Genomic DNA, 23,017 nt, shown 5'->3' on the forward strand with positions numbered 1-23,017 from the left:
AACGCTGCCCAAATGTTCTGATCCTTAGTCCTCCTAAAACTTAATCTTTTGAGCTGGGCTTGGTGGTGCACACCTTTAACCCCAGCACTTGGGAGGCAGAGGCAGAAGGATCTCTGCAAGTTCAAGGCCAGCCTGGTCTACAAAGTGAGTTCCAGGACAGCCAGAGCTACAAGAGAAACCCTGTCTCGAAAAACAAAAATAAAAACAAACAGTATATATATATATATATATATATATATATATTTTCCTGGAAGCTTGGGCACTTAATGTTTGCACAAGATAACTGCTACTTCCTCCACTCCCGAGCATTTTCAGCAACGTCCAGGGAAAGTTAAGGCAGTATGTATGAGGCTTGCTCTTGAGGGTGAGCTCACCCAGAGTTGCTTACTGTCACAGCCTTGATTGATCTGCCTGTATGGAAATCCTGGCTCCACCATTTGAATATCTGGCCTTGATACCTCCCAGCCTTTCAGACTTTACTTTTCCTGAAAGGTGGGAATCCATGCAGTTAACTAGACACACACACCCCCTTCACATTTGCAATCTTGTACATGCGCGTGTGTGTGCACAGAACCCCTGATTCAGACCACCATCTAATCTTAGCATGGATTGGCCTGGGGCACCCGTATCTTACACTCCACCCAGCCTCTTAATGACGTCCATAAACCTTACTCCTACAGCCCCATTTAAAACCCTTCCATTCTTTCTGGTACCCAACCGCAGACCCTGCAGGAGGAAAACAACGTCCTTGCCACAGCCTTGCAAAACTTGAAGCGCTTCTCTCGCTTCACCCGCGACATCTTCAATGAATGCTTCCTGCAGACTCCGCGCTCTGCCCAGGAATAACGGACGTCAACGGAGTAAGTCCTCGGCTTCACTCTGCATCTCAACTCCGTCAACAATGATAGTACTCGGATAACCGAGACTCGGATTCGTATTCGTATTCGCTTCCGCCGACCCGCTAAACCCTTCCTCCCAAACGCAGCCCAAACTCCATCCACCCTGAGTGCGTCCGCGGCTCAGAGCCCAGCCCCGGAGGAAGAAGGCTTCTGATTGGCTGCTGCGAGATGGGGCGGAATCCGGGGGAGGCGTCGCGGAGAGATGATGCAACGTCGCGGATCCTTAAAGGCACCGACCGCACGCGCCGCCGATGGCGCAGGCGCGTTGCTGGGCTTCCAGCTCTGACTCCAGCGCTACACTGAGTCCGGTCGGGCGGACGCGCGGAGTGGACGGCGGGGACGCGCGCGGGATTCGGGCGGGCCGGCGGGCGGGCGGGCCGGGCGGCGGCGGAGGAGCAGGAGGCGCGATGGCCGAGGGCAGCGCTGTGTCCGACCCTCAGCACGCCGCGCGCCTGCTGCGGGCGCTCAGTTCGTTCCGGGAGGAGGCGCGCTTCTGCGACGCACACCTGGTCCTCGACGGCGAGGAGATCCCGGTGCAGAAGAACATCCTGGCGGCGGCCAGCCCGTACATCAGGTGAGCGGGTGCCGCCGCCCATCGCCTCCGCATCCCTCCCTCCCTCTGGCCTGGCCGCCCGCGGATCCCGTGGTTCCGCCGCCGCGCCTCTCGGGGGCCCCCATGGGCCTTTCCCGGAGGCCCCCTCCCCAACCAGATCGCCTAGGCCCCGGAACCCCAGGAGGTCTGCAAAACCCCAAACGCGGTGTACAGGCTGTCTTGGGACCCGCAGCCGCGAACAGGGCGGGGCTGCTCCGGGAAGAGCTGCTCCTTCGCCCCGACAGGCCCCGCCCGGCCCGCCGAGCCCCGCAGAAGTTTCCCTCCCAGTCACCGCACAGTGGGAGGGGCCGGGTTCTGCGCGGGGAAGCCAAACACCCGCGGTGTGGGCCGAAAGAGAACCCTGTAAAATCTCGGTGGGACCCACCCCCACCCCCACCCTCAAAGCCCAACTGTCAGTTTGCCACTCCCTTGTTACAAACAGGTTAAACTGTTGAGAATTTGGAAAGACCCACCGAGATTCTTTGGATACAGTTGTAGTCTAGGACCCAGAGATTGTAATCACCAAGAGAGCACTGTAAAACTTCAGCGACACAAACCTTAGCCTGATTTACCAGGGTAATGAAAAGGTTCAGACCCAGCTTATAGCATCGGGTCAGAATTTGCAAGGAGGCTGCTGTCTTTTCTTTAGCAACTTTCCTTCAGGCAAAGTGGGTTGCTCTTTTAATACCGGGAGGCGGGCGAGCTAAAAGCTGGAGAAAGTGCCCAGTAAGCTGGTTAAATATAGACTAATGGTAGACAATGTCACTAGAATTGGCAAGTCAGAAAAAGGAAAATTATGTGTATGCCATTCTGAGAGCTCTGTCCCAGCGGAACTCAGCACATACGCTGTACTTTAATCTTTGGCTTTTGGAGACATTGGAACTTAAAAGCAATCCGAGTGCCCTTGAAACTTCTGGCTTCTTCTATCCTAGCCTTGCCTTGTAACATTGTGCTCTTTGTGGACTAAGGGGTCAGATGTCTTTGTTAATATGACAGCTCATAGCTGGCAGTTCATAGGTTAGGACAATCAATCAAATTAGATCTGCAGGCCAGACCTTTCCCGGATCCAGAAGTAGTCCCTGTTTGGGAAATGCTTAGGAAAACTACAGTGGATTCGATATTGTTGCAGATCCTTAAGTGGCACCTGCCTCTAAAGTTGCACATCCTGTAACAGTTACTCTCTCCATCTTTCCTCATGGTACTTACCACAGTAACAGAACCTGTATTTTGCTCATCTTGATGCATCTTTCTCAGCCACAATGTAAAGCAGGCCAAGGATTTTTCTTTTGTTTCTTACCCAGCCCTTCTCAGAGAAACTAGTGCCTGGTGCCAGAGTAAACGCATGGAATGATGGATGACCTTCCTTTCATTGGCCATCAGAGGGTTATATTAGCTGGCTGGCTAGGGCTCTGGGCTCCACGTTTTGAGATCTGCTTCATGTTTCAATTCTTAACCTGCCTAGCTGTGAGTTGTTGGGGATGACTTGGTCTTGACTCCAGCTCATTCGTGACAAAGGAGGGACACAGTGTGGTTTTGTGTCATTTAATCTCGGAGACACCTACAAAGAAATGAGTTTCAGACACTCTGCATCTCCACACAAGTCTGTTCCCTGGTTAGGAACGATCTCCTGTGGTTCATGTCTGTCTGTCAGTCACTTTCCAAATAAAGGATAGATCTGTGGTTCATGTCTGCCATCACTTTCCAAGTAGAAAAGGACCATCTCAGAGGATGTTAGGTATATCAGGGTTACTGGTACTGAGTGGTTGAACTAGGATTTGAATCTAAGTTTATGGTGCATAGTCTCCTGTTCCTACTGCTCCAAAAGACAGGATGTTACCATTTAAATGCTTGTCAAGCATGGTCATTCATAATCTGACCCATTTTGAGTTTCATCTTTAACCAATATTTTGCAGTTGGTTAACATTTTATGTTAATATTATGTTGTGCTTAAATTACCCATTGTTAACGTTTTATCAATAAATCAATTTTTAATATAAATAAATATTGAATTTTCTTTATTGGCAGATTGTGTTAAATTTGACTACTGAAATGCTAGAAGATTTTTGTGGTATTTTTAGATTATCAGTTTCAAGGATATTTCAAAGTATCTAAATTACTAATTAAAATACAGCTTAGTTTTTTGTTTATTTTTACAATATTTTTATTGGATAATTTCATACTTACATGCAGTGTGTCTTGATCTTGCATTTTAATTTTTTTAGATTTATTTTTATTTTACATATATTGGTATTTTGCCTGCATGCATGTCTATGCACCATATATGTGAAGTGCCTGCAGAGGCCAAAGAGGGCATTGAATCCTCTGGAACTGAAGTTACAGATGGTTGTGGGCCTTGTGGGCCCTGTGTTCTCTGGAAGAGCAGCCTGTGCTCATAACTACTGAGCTGTCTTTTCAGGTCTCTAGTTTAATAACTTTTGACACCAATGCTATTGGACTTTTATAATGTAGCTTTGTCAAAATGGCACTTTCGAGACTACAGTGAAACAAAATATAAGCATTTAGATTTGTGATATGTGTGTGCTTTGTTGTTTTGGTGGTTTTATTTGTTTGTTTGTTTGTTTTTTCTTTCTTTTTTTTTGGTTTTTCAAGGCAGGTTTCTCCATGTAGCCTTGGCTGCCCTGGAACTCACTCAGTAGAACAAGCTGGCCTTGAACTCATAGAGTTCCATTTTTTTCCCCGCTGCCAGAGTGCTGGGATTAAAGGCATGAACAACACTGCCTGTCTAATTTGTGATGTTTTTAATCTGCGAATCTAAAAGTATGAATTTGTTCACTGTTCTTACCTTAGGTAGAAAAAAACTTCACAGGAGGTCTAAAGTTGGGTGGTTTAAGAAGCCAGATTAACTTTGCCACTCCTAGGAATGAAGGCAACTTGATAGACATATAGTCTCTACTTACTACCAAAAGTCTTGCTACATAATGTACAGGTTTCATCTTTTCATGTGCTTTTCCTTGGTTTAACGTTTATTTTTCTTTCCAGTAAGTAGCCATTCCAACCATGCAACATTAGAAATATTTTAAGTAAAAAAGTCAGAAAACTCAGTTTCAGCAACAAATTCCTTCTAATGAGCGGAAAGAGGTCTGAGTTGGGCCTGCGTAGAATGTGTCCTGAAGTTTGACATCACGACGCTCAGAGGAGATGGGCATGTTCTCCCGTGATTTATCACTCAGCTCTGCAAATGGAAATGGCACCTTAGAGACTCAGTTGAAACTAAATGAATATAAGCATTTATATTCTAGCAGGCTGTTTTCCCAGTGCCATCGCTGGCTGGCATTTGCTTCTGGCTTGTTGGGGAAACTATACCTCAGTGCAGCTAAGAGCCTTAGAAAAGGACAAGACTACACTCATAGACATGATGCTCCCCCCATCTTTTCTGCCTTAGCAACTCTGCCTTCCCCCAGGGAATAGCCCCTTGGGTTATAGGGCATTTCTTTGGAATACTGCAGAGCTTGCCTTGCTTTCTGAGGCTCTTCTGAATCCCGCCCCGTGTTGGTGACCTGATGGAAGCTCTGTCTGCCCCCCTTTAGCTGTGCTTGGAGACGATGCAGGTGACAGGGATTTGAAAATGACTCTGTGCTTGTGAAGTGACATTGAAGTGGCTCTGTACAGGATCCAAGTCCTGGAAGGTCCTGTGCGCCTTCCAGAACGTGCACATTTCTGGGGACCTGTTACGATACTCTTAAGCATTCGGTCCTGGAGAGCACAGAGTTACCACGATTTTTTTTTTTTTTTAAATCCTCTGATGAGTCAGTCAGCAATGGAAATGGCTTTGTTTGTTTGCTTTCTGGTTGGTCTAGTGAGGGTGGAGTGAGAAGTCTGGCCATCAGAACTTTGGTAGGACCCGGTTTCTTTATATGTGGGGTGAAGTTGACTGTGTCACACGAGGCCAAATTCCATGTAATGTGGAAGCGTGTGGCTCGTTTGCTTTGCACGTGCGTGGTGGAGGGATAGTCTCTAGTTTTTGTGTATGTTGTTATATGTACATTGATGCTGAAGTGCTTCCCTTGCCCTGCGCTGCAGGACTTTGTCTGGTGTTGTATATTAATGCAGCCAGTAGCATTGTGCCGTAAGGAGCATTTATATCATACTGTTAGCTTGGGTACATTCCAGGCCTAATTATTGGCAGTCCTGCTTTGACATCTAGATCTAAGATTTGACTTATGGTTAAATGGTGTGGAGGAAAATACTGAAGGAAGTTAGCCTGAGCTTTAGAGGGGAGCCAAGTTTCATAGTGGCATAGAAACTGTCAACATCCACTTTAGGGATGACTGAAAGTTCACCGGGGCTGGGATCAAAGGACTCTCCCTAGTGTTGTTCATTATATACAGAGCATGTGGTTAGTTCCCAAAGCCCTTTTTCTTGATTCACTTACACAAATAACTAAGTAACCTTTAACCCATCTTTGTTTCCTTGATGCTGAAGCTGAGCCACCCAGGCAGCCACACCCACTAAGGTCCTTGCTGTGAACCAAAGGCATTGCAGAGTGAAGCTCTCCAAACAGTCTTTTGATTTCTTTGACGTTTCCATCTTTTCCCAGCACTCTGAGTTTGTAGCAGCTTCTGAATGATTGCCAGGAGGGTTCTGAGGAACCAGGGTCGCCTACTGAATGTCTTAGGATTCTTCTAGTAGGCTGGGTTCTGCGGTCTGTCTGAGTCTGCACCACTCCTTAAGGCTCATGGTACCCTACCCATCTCTTGTCAGGATCTGGGAGGTGGGGGATGAGTCTTTTATCTTTTAATGGATCTAGGTCTTGTGTGTTTTTATCTGCCTACTATAAGGCTTTCCTAGCAACTGCTTGAAAGAAGTCTGAAGCTCTTGGAGTCAAGTGTTCTACATGCGCAGCAGGGAGAGGCTCTTGTCGCCAGCCTGGTGACTTGAGTTTGATCCCTGAGACCCACACATGGTAGAAGGGAAGAACCAACCCCTAAAAGTTGGCCTCTGATCTTGACACACATACTCTGTTACATGAACAAGAGCTTGCATACACATATATAGATAAATGAATAAATGTAATTAAACATTTCAGTGCTCTTTCTTCATCTTATTTGGTTAAAACCCATTCATATATGAGTTTTTCAAGAAACTATTTTAGTTGTGACCCCCTTCGCACCCCCTGCAGATCACCAGAGTATCCTGGGTCTGGCTTCTGTGGCAATAAGTACTTGTCAACTGGTCCTGTCTTTAGGCTTCATCCCTTCGGCTAAAGGTACGTGTTTGTGTGCGACAGCGATTGCCACAATGTGGTCATGAAGGCCCTGATTAGAGAGGACGGTTTCAAATGCAGAAATAAATCAATACAGTTCTCGCTAGACTGTGGCTGGAACATAGAGGGAAGTGTTGCTGTCCGGTGTGAGGTGCCATTTGGAGTTAGTGGTACAGCTCAGCTGTAGTTGGTACTGTTTGTCTGATTGATCCATCCTCTGTTACCCTGACACTTTTGACCTTTGCTTATGTTCTGGATTTTCCCATCAGTCTCCTTCGTCATCCTTACAGTAACTCTGATTTTATAGTTGAGATTCAGTAAATTGCTTTTCCTCATAGGAACTCTGGAGCCTTGGGAGTCAGAACCACGCTACCTATTATGTGATGTGCTAATCTGTTCTTCTCGTGCTGTCAAAGAGGGACCTTCAACCTCTTTATACTCCATAAAGGAAGCATAATTAAGACAAATGAGGAGGCATTTGGTTTGAGTAGCAGGCAGCAAGTCTCAGAAAGCTGCCTCATCTTTCCAGAGGAGAAAGGCTATCATTTTGTGTACTGAAGCTATAATATAAATGAATAATTTGCAAGTTAGGATTCTGGGTTAAGGGTGGAGATGCGGGGGCCGTGGTCTGTGACAAATGGCAGGCTCTGGTTACAGCCGGAAAACTAAGTGCTTCCCATGACTTCTTTGCCTCCTAAGCCACAGAAGCCTGAAGAAGGCAGGGGATCAAAGGCTCAGGTGGGGTGGCAGGCCTGTCCTCACAGAGGTGAAGGCTGCACATCCTCCAGCAGCGCCCTTGACCTCACGCTTGCAGAACAGAGTTGGGCTGTCTTCCAGAGCCCTACTGCAAACGACTAAACCACACGGTGATGGGCTGATGATGTTTGCCACTCCTGTATCCCGTGGGAGTCAGTGATGACAAAAGTCCCAGGTTGTCACAGGGTGAAGTGGGAAACGTCCAGGCTGAAAAATCTGAACTTTCCAGAGCCTGATCCCTGACTTCACGTCATATAGGTCAGGGTTAAACGTAGAGTGATATAAAATTGCATGAATTTTGTTGGTAAGTGTTAGGGTACATCCACAAAATAAAAAATAACATAAAATTACATGAAGTGTTTTGCTAGTCTTGGGTCCTATCCCCAGAATATCTTCTGTGTATGAAAATTCAAAAGTCCAGACATCTTCCTTTCCTCTGCTGGTTAGACCGAGGGAAAGTTAGGCTGTGCTCCTCGCTTGCCACGCTCCGTCTTCCGTCATAGGAGAAAAGGCATCGGCTTCCTTCTCAGATATGTCAGGAAAAGAATACATAGGTGAAGTAAGGTTTTGGCACAGTGAATGTGTCGTTGTGTAAAAAGATAGAGCCTTCCTGAAAAAGAGAGGAAAGGAGGGAAGGAAGGAAGCGAGTGAACGAGCCCCAAGGCTTGGGAGGTGGCGCGGCGGCTGAGAGTGTTTGCTGTGCGAGCCTGAGGACCTGGTGTCAAATTCCCAGCACCCACTAAGATGTGGGTATGGCAGCACGTGTTCGGGGGCCCCAGTGCGGGAGTCAGTGGATGCTCTGGGCTGGCTGATGAGCCATTCTAGTTGAAATGGTGAGCTACAGGCTCTGTGTAAGAGACTCTCTTAAACAACGTGATGACTCATCGAAGCTATCTAGAGCCAGAGGAAGGCACCCGGAGTGGAACTCTCACCTTCTCAAACCCCTGCGTTCCACAGAGCTGCACACAACGTGAACACTCAGTGAAACCAGCTTTGCTGGCAGTGTGCATCCTAAGTGGGAGACAGATAGACTGGTTTTAAAAAATCTGCTGATTAAGAAGCACTGAGGGGCGCCATCTTTTGTTTCCCTTCTTGGAGTCTGCATATTGACGGAGGCCGACTCCACTGTGCCATATTGTTCCTAGTCCTTTACCAAGAAGCGTTTCCCTGTCTCTAGGAACAACCTGAAAGAGGATTCAACACTAACACATTGATACATTTTGAAACCTGGTTTTTCCAGTCATCTTCCCATTCATCATGACCAGCTGCCTGTGCGTCTGAAGAGTTGAGTATAGTCTATCCTGTGGGGCCTAATGTAGTCCCAGACCTCTGTCTCTTGAGTTGTTCGTGGTGTTCAGTCTCTGCACTGCACTCTAACCTTCTTACCCGGGCCTAGTGACAAGTGAGGTCGGAAGTCTAAGGGCAGGATTTCAAACAGCAATGAGAATCCTGAGAAGAGCCACTGATACTGTGTCTGCCGTGTCCTCTGCAGACTGGGGTCCAGCTAGTACTTCCGGACAGCATCGGGGGCAGAAGGACCCCAGACGCGCCGCATGGTTTCCTCTCTTGGTAAAGGGAACATTGCTGTGCTCTAGCTTTTCCTACAGGAGAGCTGATACAGGACAAGACAGCTTTTGTCGTAGTTTTTAAAGATTTATTTTCAAATATCTTTGGGGGGGGGCCACTTTGGAGCCCCTGGAGCTGGGTTACAGGTGGTTGTGAGCCACCCAACCTGGTATTGCTAACAACTTAGTGCTGTTCTCTGGGAGAACAACTAACATTCTCAACTGCTGAGCCATCTTTCCAGCCCGTACTCATTTGTCTTGAGGTAGGATCTGAGCTCTGTAGCCCAGAATAGCCTCAACCTTAGGATCCTTTGGCCACCATCTCTGTGTGTCAGGGTTACAGGTATGTCAGTACACCCTCCTGACCGTAAGCAGCAGCCTCCAGTGGTATGTGGCCACCATCTCTGTGTGTCAGGGTTATAGGTATGTCAGTACACCCTCCTGACCGTAAGCAGCAGCCTCCAGTGTATGTGGCTCATCACTATGCGCTTCTACCTGCCTCCTCAACAGCTAGCTCCTGTTTTGGTTGGGCCGAGGTCCAAGTCTGTCCCCTACATAAAACTTCCAATCCATATTATTGGCATGGAGATGTCTACTGCCGTCTCCACCTGCACTGGGGCCCAAGAGCAGGAAGTCAGATGCTTCCTTCCGTCCCCTTGTGGGCAGAAGGGGGGGGGAGGCGAGGGCAGTTAGTCACCACCATCATAGTCGCTTTCATGCATATGTGGCTCTGTCCACTGCGACTGGTCTCTGCCCTCCTGGACCTCCTGCTACTTTGGAGCAGCTAAGTTCATGTCGATCCTTCAAGACCTGCTTCAGATGTCAAACATGAGGACCTGAGTTCAGATCCCGGCACCCACAGAAAAGCGGAAGGGAACAGACACAGTGGCGTGGCTGCTTTGAAGGCCCATCATGTTGTCATCCAGACTAGAGGCGCTAGAGGCGTAAGTGGATCTTCTGTGCGTGAGGGTTAGACAGGAGCGGGCGGAGAGTGCTGGTGCTGGGCTTCAGCATGCTGTGTGCACTGCCCTGTAAGATGAAACCTTTGACCAAGCGTGTCACTTCATGGCCGAGCATGTGTTAGTGTGGAGGGAGACGGGCAGAGCAGCCACCGTACCCCCAAGAGTAACTGATGAGGGGGGTCCTGTGTTGTGCTGTTGCTCTGGTGCAAGAGGCCTGGGAGAGGAGAGCGCTCTATTCAGAAACTCGCTGCAGTGAGAGAGCCCTTGTTCTAGCCAGGCTGGGGACTTGTGGAGAAGCATTCATTCCCATGACAACACTTTGGAAAGCCATGTGCAGCTTCAAGTTGTTTGGAGACAGTTAGAGCAGCGGGTTACAATTAAGGAGCTGCCAGAAGCATGGAAGTAACTTGAAGCTGGAGCACAATGCTGCTAAGTGGAAGCCGATCCTGGAGCCTCCTCCGAGGGTGTGAGGCTGGAGCTGCTGTTTGTCCTGCTCAGACTGTCTCCTTTACGAAGGCAAAACAGACGGCCCCTTAGAGCTCGTGTAGCACTCTGGTCCGAACCTCTGTGAAAGGATGAATTCTTGGAACTCCTACTGCCCCTTTGTGTTTGTTCAGGAGGTTTGCTGTATTTGAAAAGCCACAAATTCTCTTCCTCCTCCCCCTCTTCCTCCTCGCCGCTCTGGTTGGAAAGAGATGTGGGGTGTCTGTGGTATTTAGTGCCATTTGTATACTGTGGCAAAGAAGAACCCGATGAACTTTTTTTAATGAGGAAGAGAATCTCCTCACTGAATCTCTCCCGACCCCCACCCTGCTTCTGTCTCCACTACATAAGGAGAAGTACGTCTGCATGGATAAAGCCAGGAGGAACCTAAGCGTCCTGACACCTGTCTTCAGCCTATTGGCCTCCAGAACTACATAAAAGGACATACACAGTAGCCACAACGAAGGGTTGTGCCTTTGACGTGACCTTATGCATGAAGTCGCAAGATCATTGAAGGAGCCACTTTTCAATGGCATCTAAAAGAAATTAATTCCCAAGTAGAAAATCTGGAAGTGTTGACACATCTCTGCATGAATCTGTCTCTCTTGTGTGTTTTCAAAAGGTCGGGGTGTGACCAGGGCAGGGAATCTGGCTTGTTTCATTCTAGGAGAATTTGCTTCAAAAGGTGCTGGATCACTATTCTGCCTTTGAGTTCATCTTGAAATTTTTTTTTTTTTTTTTTTCGAGACAGGGTTTCTCTGCAGCTTTAGAGCCTGTCCTGGAACTAGCTCTTGTAGACCAGGCTGCTCTCGAACTCACAGAGATCTGCCTGCCTCTGCCTCCCGAGTGCTGGGATTAAAGGCGTGCGCCACCACCGCCCGGCTTCATCTTGAAATTTTAACATATGTTTTCCCGCTTTGCTTTTGAAAATGTAAATGTTCCTGCCTGACTTTGGAAATGACAAAAACTGGGCTTAAATTGAGGAAATTTATTTCCCATGCAAAAAATGGAAACTGTCGTAAGAGTCCAGCTCAGTTCATTTCTGAGAGTGAGTGAACTCACGTCACGTCAGATCTTTCGATCTCAATAAAAATGCCCATAGCCATGCTGGGCAGTTTGTGTGTGTGAGCCAGAGTCTCACACCACAGCCAGGACGGCCTTGAACCACAGCAGTCCTGCTTCTTTCCTCTTGCAGGGATGAGCTACCGCAGCCAGCCAGCTCATCGCTTGCCAGTGCTGTCTGTTGTTATATCCTGCAGCTCTCCGTATGGTCGTTTCCCATGCTCTCAGTTGATGTTCCTGTATAGTGACCCTATAAAGCAGTCAGAAAATATGTCAGCTCCCTTTGCTTTGTATCCTGTGGTGTAGGTGAACTAATCTTGAGGACCTTTGTTCTGGGTGGACGAGAGACTACACCGTATTTTGTTTATTTTTTAATTAATTAAATTTTTTTTTTTTTTTTTACTTTTTTCTGGTAAAGACTACACCATCTTGTTCGGACAGAAACGTAAGCACAGTTCTCTGTATCTGTGTGTGTGTACATGTCCCCAGGTGCAGTGCTGCACATGTGTCAGGATGAGTATGGAGGCCAGCGGTGAGGTCAGGTGCCTTCCTCGATCGCTCTCTACCTCCTCCCTTCTCCTTCCCTCCCTCCCTCCCTTCCTTGACTTCTTTATTTGAGGTGTGTGGGTGTACACACACAAGCAGATGTGCCATGCAGAAAGGCCAGAAGTTGACTTGAATGTTTTTCTCTGCTTCTTTGCACCTTATTTTTGAGACCAGGTCTCTGACTGAACCTGGAGCTCCCCAGTTCAGCTAGAATGGCTTCCAGGGAGTTCCAGGGAGCCTCTTGTCTCCACCTTCCTAGAGCTGGGGTGTCAGGTACTTGCCTCCCCAAACTTAGCTTTTTACATGGGTTCTGTGAATCCAAGCTCCCGTCCTTCTGCTTGTGTGGAAAGTACATTTTGTGTGATGCTTATCGTCTTCTGCTGTGGGGCTGGACACCCTCCTCCTTCACTTACAGGAAACTCTGTTTCTTCACCCTCCTGTTCTGTTTCCTTCTCTGGCTTTCTTTCCCTGCAGGGAAGCGTGCCTCCGTCTTCGCGTGCCTGCCTCAGTGGAAAGCACGCGACCCCGTGTCACTCCGATGCGTCTCCTCTGAGGTTGCCTGGCCCGACTCCCTAGTCAGGCTGTGTCCCCACCACCATTTTGTTGTCGCTCTGGTCACTTGCACCTCGTGGCTCCACTAAACCCGTTCTTTGAAATCAATCTCCAGATCCAGTGGAAACTATAGACAGATTTTTCTTTGGGCCGCCAGCTCATAAAAAATGACATGGAGACTAATTATTAATTATGAAAGCTTGGCGTGTAGCATATCCTTGTCCCACTAGCTCCTATAACTTAAAATGACCCATGTATATTCATCTCTGTTTTGCCACGTGACTTTTTCCCTCTCTTCCGTCTCGCACCTCCTGTTTCTGTCGCCTGGCATCTCTCCCATGCCTAGATTCATATCTTCTCCTCTCTCTCTGTCTGTCTAGAAGTGCCACCTAATCTCTTCCTGCCTAGCTATTGGCCATTCAGCTCTCTATTAAGCCAACCAGAAGGCACAGTGTACAAAAACATTATTCCACAACAGAAAACCAATACATTTCTCTTTCTTGGCCTGTTTATCACAGTCCGTCATTTTCTTGACAGCTGGTCTCTCTATGCTCCAGTGACGTCTTTTGTGTGTGTCCCCCGCAGTCAGCTTTCCAGCTTTCCCCTTCCTGCCCCGATACTGCAGTCACCGTCTCTAACAGCACTGTCTGTGCCAAGACACTTGCTGACCTCCTCCCTCTCCCAAGTCTGACGGTCACTAACCTCGTGCATGGCCACCTGCAATCCTGGTGGTCACACTTTTCCTTCCAAGTAGGTTGTCCCCTGTCCCTTTTATATATGGTGTGTGGGGCGGGGCACACCTGCGCACACACACACAGGAGCTAGAAGAGTGTGGCAGCACTGTCATCTGTTGCTGGCTTCATGTCTTCTGAGACAGGACCTCACCCTGAAGCTCACCGTTGTGGCTGGATTAGCCCGCCAGCCAGGTCCTAGGCCCACCTGGCGGTGACCTCAGGCATTGAGCTTACAGCACGTGGATGTCCAGCTTTCATGTGGGTGCTGGGAATTTGAACTCAGGTCCTCTTAGTGGAAGAACAAGTCCTTTTATCCACTGGGCCATCTCCCCAGACCCTTATTTCCATTTTCGTTGAATCTTCCACTGCTTCATTATTATTGGGTATTTATATGGTGAGGTGGTACACATCCAGCAAGTGTATGGAGGTCGGGGACAACTCCGTGGGGTTGGCTCTCTCCTGGGGATGGAGTCGGGTCATTGGGCTTACAGACAAGTTCTTTACCCACTGAGCCACCTCACTGTCCCCTCCATTACCTTTAATGTGCTACCAGGCTCCCCAGGAGAGAGTTGAGAGCTGTTGGCAAAAGGCCTCCTCCCCCTTTCCCTCAGCATCTCATCAGTGCCAAGGCATCACTTCTGCGCTCTGGTCTCTGGAGTCTGTCTCTTCCACGCCATAACTGCCCACTCAGGCTCCGGCTTCCATTGGCTCCAGGCTGTTCCGGCTCCCGCTGGCCTGCCTTCCTCCACGCACAGTCCCTGTCTGTCTTCCACCCTGTTGCCGCCAGAGGGAGGCTTCCAGGGTGGAATCAGATGACATTTAAAACTCTAATGCCTTCAGAGACCTAGTTGGCTTGGTGCCAGGGCAGGAAAACTCTGTGAGCCTGAAGTGTTTTGTGCTGGAAAGTAGGAAGGGGACCCAAAAGAGCCAGCCTCAGAAAAGGCCAGTGGCTGAGCTAAGGCGGATTGAACAACAAGGAACTGTGCTGGATTATAGTTAGTTATAGTTAGAATAAACAGCCATCCGTATGTGAATGAATGAATGAATGAATATGTTGACAAATGGGAGAGGAGATGCAATGTGTCCCTTACAAAGGCCTGGAATAGAACACCTTGAAACTAAGCATTAAAGGAGGCTGAAGCAAGAGAATCATGAGTTCAGAGCCAGGCTAGGCAAGCTCAAAGAGCTCAGTGTGTGTGTTGTTCGGGAGACAGGAAGGTAGCCAGAGATGGAGATGGGGCGGGGACATCATCCTTGCCACGGTGGTCATTGTGGCAGGCGGATCCACTGGTAGGTACTGAGCACTGGGCAAGAATTTGAGAGAAATGGATTTTTATATTTTCCCGAATGATCTCCTATGTGTTTATTACCTATGAAAGGAAAATCCTCAAAACCATGTAGCCCACTGACCCGTAGGAGACAGGTTCTTGCCAGTAGATACGGGCACTTCAGCATTTCCATAGCATTCCTGCCCCATACCTACAACCACAGTGTGACCATAGAAACTAGCCAGCCCTGACTTGAAGGATGCTGTACAAGGTAACTGGCCAGCTCTGCAGAGCTGAAGTCTAGAAAGACAAGAAGAGGGAGCTGAAGAGATGGCTCGCTACCACACTCACTGCAAAAGACCCAGCTTCAGTTCCCAGCACCCACTTCAGACAGCACATTGTGGCCTGTTCCAGATGACCTAATATCCCCTTTTAGCCTCTGTGGGTGTCTGCGCACAGGTGGTGTACATAAACCCACACAAGCACACATACATACATACATACATACATACATAATACATCCGTCCTTAAGAGCACTGTTAAAAGAGAGATGGAGAGGGTCACAGATGTGGCAGTCATCAGCTGTTCCTTTGACTTGGATGCTTCATAGGGTGGCCTGTGACTTGGGCAGAGGTTTGCCCCGATGACAAGCCATGATAAGAATGTGACCTACTGGGTGTTTCAGATCTAAAACACCGTGATGTCAGTGGTGTCCCAGTTGGGTCACAACTGGAGACATCTTTTGGCCAATGGAGCTTTTCCTTTGTAACCAGGAAACAGATCTGGGGAACGATAATGATACCCACTGTCCCTTGCCAGTTGCAGCATCCACCTACAGTTTGTAACATCTTTATTCCTCCAGTGTTTATTAATTCCTTTTCTTACACAGCTGGATTGAAACAGTACCATTTAGTAAGGGGAGCATCCAGTGGAGGAACCGACTTTGAGCAGCCTGGAAAGAAGAGAGTTGTGGACAGTAATGTGTGGCATTTGATTTTGTTGTGCTGTTGCCTTGGCTGCTAGAGGGGGGGAAGCACCAGCAGGCTCTCTAAAGTTTTGTCAGTACCTCACATTCTCCCTGGGACAAGGAAGGGTTAGTTGCACAAGACTAGGCCAAATAGTTTGTACTGTTGGGGTCATAGGCTGTGTCTTTCTCTGCGGGGGTGGCTCTTTCTGCTTGGAAGTCATTGTCTCTGTGAATCTTCATCCCCATTGTTCCTGTGATGCCATGTGTGCTGCTTGCTACTCCTCGATCCCCAAACTCCTTTATACACTGTAGATGTTTCCATAGCTGTCCTGTATGTATATGTAGCTTATGTGTGCACATGCTCCTATAGGTCGTGTATAATCCACCCTACTTTTTTTTTAAGATTATTTATTATGTATTCAGTGTTCTGCCTGCATGTGTCCTTGCAGGCCAGAAGAGGGCACCAAATCTCATTACAGATGGTTGTGAGCACATGTGGTTGCTGGGAATTGAACTCAGGACCTTTGGAAGAGCAGGCAAAGCTCTTAACCACTGAGCCATCTCTCCAGCCCTCCATCCTACCTTTTTAGACAGGATCTCTCCATCTGTATCTACCCCCATAAGACTCAGGGACCATGGCAGAAAGAGTCTGTGCCGGAGGATTTGGAGGAGCATGCTATGAGATGCTCTCTTCAGGACTAAACAGACTGACGCACTCATGGACTCACAGCGGCTATGGGGACCTGCACAGGACCAAGCCTGCCAATAATGCCAGATTAGATGGGGGCGGCTTCACCCAAGCTGAAGAGCCATTGGCAATTGGTGTTTGCTGGGGGAAGGGGAGTCATGAATATCAGGGATGTGGCCCCTGGTGGGTTGCCTGTGCTTTTGCAGGCAGCACTGATTCAACCCAGTGGGTTACTGTTTTATTTAGAAAGGTCATGAAGGTGGGAGGAGCATGTTTTGTGGGGTCCAGAGGGATTTGAGGGTGGAATCGATCATGATACATTATATAGACTGGAGAGCTGTCTCTGCTGTTAAGAGCATGAACTTCAAAGTACCCAGGTTTGATGTCCAGCACCCATATGGCAACTCACAACCATCTCCAGTTCTAGGGGATCCTGCACCCTCTTCTGGTCTCCATGGGCAGCAGGCAGGCAAAACACCAGTACACTTAACATAAATAAAATTTTAAAGATACATTGCATATGTATATGGCATTGTCAAAAATAAGTTAAGAGGTCTGGAGACATGGCTCAGAGGTTAAGAGCACTAGCTATTCTTCCAGAGGTCGTGAGTTCAATTCCCAGCAACCACATAGTGCCTCCTAGGTACCTATAATGAGATCTAGTGCCCTTTTCTGGCATACAGGCTTGCAGAATGCTGTATACATAATAAATAAATCTTTCAAAAAAAATTTAAAAAAAGGATGTTAAAAACGTTAATTTTTTTTTTTTAAAGACAAAGTCTCTCAGCCCCACCTGTTAGTAGATTGAGCATTCAGCGAGCTTCAGAAATCTGCCTGTCTCCACCCCGGCCAGCACTAGGGCCACAGATGCGAGACCACCCACACGTGGCTTCTTATAGGTGCTGAGGATCCAGACACAGGTCCCCATGTTCCACGGTCTACACTTTACCGGCAGCCCCTACCCCAACCCTCTGTTAAGTTATAATACATGCTGACTTCCCATGACTTCCCAGTCTCTGTTCAGAAAGCATGGCCTCCCTAATGTAAACTCCATTTTCCTTCAAGCCACATGGCTCTCAGAGGCAAACCCTTACTTTCTCCTGTGGCACAGAGCACAGCCAGTGCAGTTTCCTTCTGCACAGTTGAGGCCAGGCTCCCCGAGGAGAGCAAGAAGCACCCTTTTGCCTGTGCCACAGCCTGGGGAGGGTGTCGGCAGGTGGGACCACAGCACCTGAGCTGAGGCCCAGGCTCTAGAAGCCTTTTGGAGTCCATACCGCTTTGTAAGCTTGGGTTTCCCAGCAGCCATAGTGATGGTGAGCATGGGATATGGAGGCGCAGGACGATGAGGTTCAGCTAGCTGACTCACAAATAAAAGCCTCCTTCTCAACCAGCCTTCCAGTGCAGCTGCCATGCGAGGGCACCAGCCAGCTGAGGGCGGGTGTTTGTACCTTAGACTTTGCAGTGCCTCTGGCCTGCTGAGGACAAACATCCTCTCCTGTGCAAGTGATGGTGAGTGCTCTCAGCTGCTGTGCTAGCCACTCACACCCTGTCCAAACAGCTGCTGTGCTAGCCACTCACACCCTGTCCAAACAGCTGGGGTCATTTCATTTCAGTGACGGGTTGTGTGGGATTGGAACCCATCAGTTCCCACTCTGGTTGTGTGCTCAATGTCAAGTTCTTATGTGCCGAGGACCATGAGTATTGGTGTGGGGTAGGGCAGTGTGTTAGGTCGTTTTCTGTTGCTGGCAGAGCAGCTTAAGGGAAGAAAGGTTTCTGTGGGCTCATGGTTTGACCGTTATGGTCAATTGTGGCCGAAAGGGCAGGGTGGTAGGAGCTTGGGGCCGCTGGTCCCATTGCATCCGCAGCTGCGAGCAGAGAAGGTGGGTGCTGGTGCTCAGCTCACGTTCTGCTTTGATGCCATCCAGGGCGCAGACTGGAACAGCGCCACCCAGAACTAGGGTCTTCCGACCTCAGTGAACCGAGTCTAGATGACCCCTCATAGGCATGCCTGGGGGCTAACCTAATCTAAATCATCTTAGGTCCTGTGCAGTTGACTTTGTTAACATCACAGGCGAGCTGCAGTCTGTTTTCATGGCAGTTGGTGTGAATCAGGTGCAGTTCATTAGGAGAGGATCAGTCCCGTGAAGACGAACACGAACAGGGAAGAGGAGGTGAGGGCGGCTGTGCAGGGACGAGGAGGTGAGGGCGGTTTTGCAGGTGGGGGGGACCAGAGCATGGAGATGTGGGGGAGAGGCCCTAGAAGCATTCCAGGCAGCAGGAACAGGCCAGATGAGCCAGGGGATGTCTTACATTTATTATGCAATCTGAGGCTGACCTAGTCGGTCTAGGATGAGACCTAGATATCTGATTGTCTATAGCAGCTCTCTAGAAGATTCTGGGAGGTCAGACCAGGGAACTTCAGGATCTGTATGAGAAAAAAAAATTGAAAGTAAATAAGCACCATATTCTTGGGTACAAAGAAGAAATGGCTGGAGGAGAATCAGAGTGAAGGGTAGCATACACGCTGTTGAGATGTCACCCTCTGAAATGCATTTGAAGCTGCAGAGACAGTGCAGTGGTTAAGAGCACTTGCTGCTCTTCCAGTATCTGAATTCAGGTACAACCACCCATGTCTAGTGACTCAGAGCTGCCTGTAACTCCAGTTCTAGGGGACCCAACCCCTCTTCTGTACCCCACAAGCACCTATATGTACATGCACTTACCCACACACATACACATAAATGTTTTATAAAAATGACATTCCGAGTCCAGCAGCCTGGTGCCATTTCTATCCCTCCTTCTCTTTAATACCGCATGGGCAGCTCCCCCCAACTTCTGTCGCTTGTTCTCACTTCCCTTTTGTGGCTTTGCTACAGAAAACACACTAAGAAGATCCCATGGTTCACCTAGATGTGGTGGGACTGTGCATGAAGCTTGCTTGGGTCTCTAGCTCCCAGGGCACAGCCCCCCTTGCTTAGGCCTCCCTCTGAGAGCTCTGTCAGTCTTGGGACCTCAGTGTGAATTCTTTCCTCCTGTGTCTGGGAGGAGCTGGGAGGTAGCTGCAATGCTCCTGCTGGAGATTGTGCCATCCAAAGTCTGCCAGAGGGTACCATCTGCTGATTGAAGTGTTAGCAGCAAATGATACTGCCTCAGGTGGAAACAGAAAAGACCTTTGAAAAAACAAAACAAATAACAGCCTTTAGGGACTGAAGAGTTAAGAGTGTGTTGTTCTATTCCTTAGGACCTGAGTTCCCAGCTCCTGGATCCGGCAGCTCACAATCTGTAACTCCAGCTCCAGGGAATCTGGTGCCCTCTTCTGGCTTCGGTGGGCACTGCACTCGTGCACAAAGCTATGCTCAGACACAACTAAAAAAAATTTTTTTTAAACTAAACCATATGTCTTAGGGCTATTGTAAGCTCGCAACAGAATTGAGAGGAAGGAACAGGAACGCTGCAACTCCCCCGAGCCTACATATGCACAGTCCCCTGCCCAGTACCCCCACATCCCCACTAGAATGGCATGTCTGTTAAATTTTGCGCACCTACGTTGACACTACATGGTAACCCAGACTGTGGCTCACATTGGGTTCCCTCTGGTGGGTGTGGATTTTGTGTCGATACACATGCTTGCCAGTACGGTGTCATATCCAGGGCTTTCACTGCCCTAAATCATTTCATGTGGCTTCTGGAAGCTCACAAAAACAGAAAAAGGAGTCTGTGAGGGAGTGTCACCTGTAAAACACATTGTCCAAAGAACAAATGACTAGTTTGGAGCAAAAGTGCTGGCTCAGGCTGTCTCCGGGCTCCTCAGAAGGCCTGCTTCATAGCCGCAGAGTTCCAGGTGACAGGAACATTGCAGCCGTGTGACTCATGCCATGAATCACCCCAAACCACAGTGCCCCGACTCCGTGGACATTGCATTCCCTTCCTGAAGGGCATGAGTGTCTGCATCAGCAGAGAAGACAAGCCCTGTAGAGTTGCCGTTTGTCACTGTCCCGTTGAACCTCCTTCCAGAGCTCTTCTCTGTGTGTATTGCCTTCATGTATGTATGTATGTGTGCCACATGTGTGCAGAAGAGGACAACAGATCGCGTTATTAGATTCTCCCTCAGCTCTGTTGTGCCTGAAATCATCAGGCGATCTTTTTTTGTGGCAGTACATTGGCTGTTTAATAGCAACTAACAGTTTAGAATGTTTACAGATAATTGTTGAATATTATGTTGGTTACATCTCAATTGCTGTGATAAAGTACCCTAGAAAATCAACCTAAAGGAGGAAAGGGGTGTTTGAGCTCATGTTTTCGGTCTATGGTTGCTTAGCTCAGTTGCTTTAAGTCTACTAAAGCTGAATGTTATAGAAGAAATGCTTGTTCGGGCAAAGCTGAAGAAAAGCTCCTCCAAACCCATAAATCCAAGTCCACACTGCATGGGCTACCCATGAGATAGAGCCCTTAAGATCCAGTGACCTCCCAAAGGCCCTGGATTCTGTTTGCAGGGGGGACTGACCCTTCAACAAATGAGTTTTAGGGGGACACTAAAGAGCATCATTTTCTTTCCAAACCTTCTGGGTTTTCTGGTTGGAGTACAGTGATAAGAAGTCTTTCCTTGGGCCTGGGAGCTCAGCAGAAGAGCTAGGATGTGGCTCAGTTGGCAGAGTGTCGGCCTAGCATGCACGAAGCCCTGGGTGGCGGCACCACCTAAGCCAGGTGGGTGTGATGATGCACACCTGTGATTCCAGCGCTCAGCTGGCGGAGGCAGGAGGATCAGAAGTGTATTGTTTTCTTTGAGTTTGAGGCCAGCTAGAAATACTTGAGGTCCTGTCAAGAGGACGTGGGGCACACACACACACACACAGGCACACATACACATATGTACATACTAGAACTTGAACTTAGGTCTTTCACAGTGAAGGGGACATTCATGTGTCTTGCCTGTCCCAGGGGGAGGATCTACAAATGTGTGACTGTAGAGCAGCTGGCCCTGGGGACTGGTCACTTGGGGTAGCAATTAGGTCTGCTCAGGTGGTGTTGTGGTGGGGGGAGATGGAAGACAGGAACACGTGAATTTAAATTAATATTAGTTTTGTTACTTAGTCTCTAGATGTGTAGAGTATAAAATTAAATTTTCATGGGTTCTGAAAATGACTCCATTTTTTAAAAGCCTGGAGTGACATAGTTCATATATTAAGCTGGTCATTTCTCTCTCCTCTCAGTCATCTCTGTCCTACCACCTGTTCAGAGAACATGACACAATTTAAAATGGATCCCCTCGGCCGGGCGGTGGTGGCGCACGCCTTTAATCCCAGCTCTTGGGAGGCAGAGGCAGGCGGATCTCTGAGTTCGAGGCCAGCCTGGTCTACAAGAGCTAGTTCCAGGACAGGCTCTAGAAACTACAGGGAAACCCTGTCTCGAAAAAACAAAACAAACAAACAAACAAAAAAAACCAAAAACCAAAAACAAAGGATCCCCTCCCCTCTTGTTGGAAAAACATGCAACAGTACAGTTATTTTAAGTAGATTGTCATAAGAGCAATGGTGAAAAGTTTGCAGGGCCGTTGCCCTAGTAGCTCAGCTCCCTCATCCTGCAGTGTCGTGAAACACAGCACAGCCAGGCCGTGTTTGGACGTTAAGGCGAGAGAAATCCACCCTAGCTAAGCATGTCTTTAATAGCCTTCTGTGTATCAATCCAGGCCAGAGAAACAGCTCAGGAATTTGAACAAGAAAGTTTGGGAGGGTTTTTTGTTGTTGTTGTTTGGTCTTTAAGGTTTATTTACTTTTATTTTATATATAAGTACCTATTTATATTTGAGTGCCTTGCTTTCATGTATGTATGTGAATAGTGTTTGTGTGCCTTGTACCCAAAGACACCAAAAGAGGCTATCGGTTCCCCTGAAGTAGAAATTAATAGATTAGATTGTTCTGAGCGGCCATGTGGGTGCTGGGAACTAAACCCAGGTCATTTGCAAGAGCATTAAATGCTCTGGGTTTTTTTTGTTGTTGTTGTTGTTTTGTTTTGTTTTGTTTGGGATTTTTTATGGTTTTTTTTGAGACAGGATTTCTGTGTATTCTTGGCTGTCCTGAAACTCACTCTATAAACCAGGCTAACCTTAAACTCAGAGCTATGCCTGCCTCTGACTGCCAAGTGTTGGGATTAAAGGCATGCCCCTCTGGGCAATGGTGGCACAGCCTTTAATACCAGCACTCAGGAAGGAGGCAGAAGCAGGTGGATCTCTGTGAGTTTGAGGCCAGCCTGGTCTACAGTGCGAGTTCCAGGACTGGTTTGTAGCTTCTGAGAAACCCTGTCTCCAAAAGTAAAAACAAACAAACCAAAAGGCATGCCCCACCAGGTTCATAGTCTCTGGGCTTTACTAATTTTTTTCATTTCATTTATTTTGGGAGGGGTGGAATGGGTGAGCGGTGTGCCCCAGCACGTGTGGAGATTAGAGAACAATTTGCAGAAGTCATTTCTGTCTGTCCACCACATCGTCAGACTCCTTTATTTGCTGAGCTGTCTCCCTGGTCCTGAAAAAAAGAAAGTTTAACATAAGAATCATTCACTGTAACAGGAGATTGGGGTAGCCATGGGTTGGCTAGTCGAAAAGGAAACCTTAAAATACAGGAGTAACAGATCTGAGCAGCAGCCACAGCCTCTGGGCTGACCTTGCACAAGACATGCCTATGGCTCACTGCAAGGCAGGAAAGCCACACTGGTGTCTGAGAAAG

The 23,017-nt window shown here is 48.2% G+C and overlaps 1 protein-coding gene across 3 annotated transcripts in view; it reads left to right on the forward strand.

The window, feature by feature from the left end:
- The first annotated feature begins 1,291 nt into the window (after positions 1–1,291).
- The window catches only part of Gan (gigaxonin), a 52,092-nt gene continuing 30,366 nt past the window's right edge, over positions 1,292–23,017 (forward strand). For 2 of the 3 annotated variants that reach the window (XR_005283347.1, XM_038312980.1), the window contains exon 1: positions 1,292–1,473. Coding sequence is in view for 1 of the 3 variants with exons in the window: in XM_038312980.1 (XP_038168908.1) it covers positions 1,307–1,473 (167 nt within the window). In the remaining 2 variants the exon portion in view is untranslated. The remainder of the gene's footprint in view (positions 1,474–23,017) is intronic. The other variant, XM_038312981.1, reaches the window with a different exon arrangement.

The sequence above is a fragment of the Arvicola amphibius genome, chromosome 15 (genome assembly GCF_903992535.2).
Source record: "Arvicola amphibius chromosome 15, mArvAmp1.2, whole genome shotgun sequence".
Classification (NCBI taxonomy): domain Eukaryota; kingdom Metazoa; phylum Chordata; class Mammalia; order Rodentia; family Cricetidae; genus Arvicola; species Arvicola amphibius.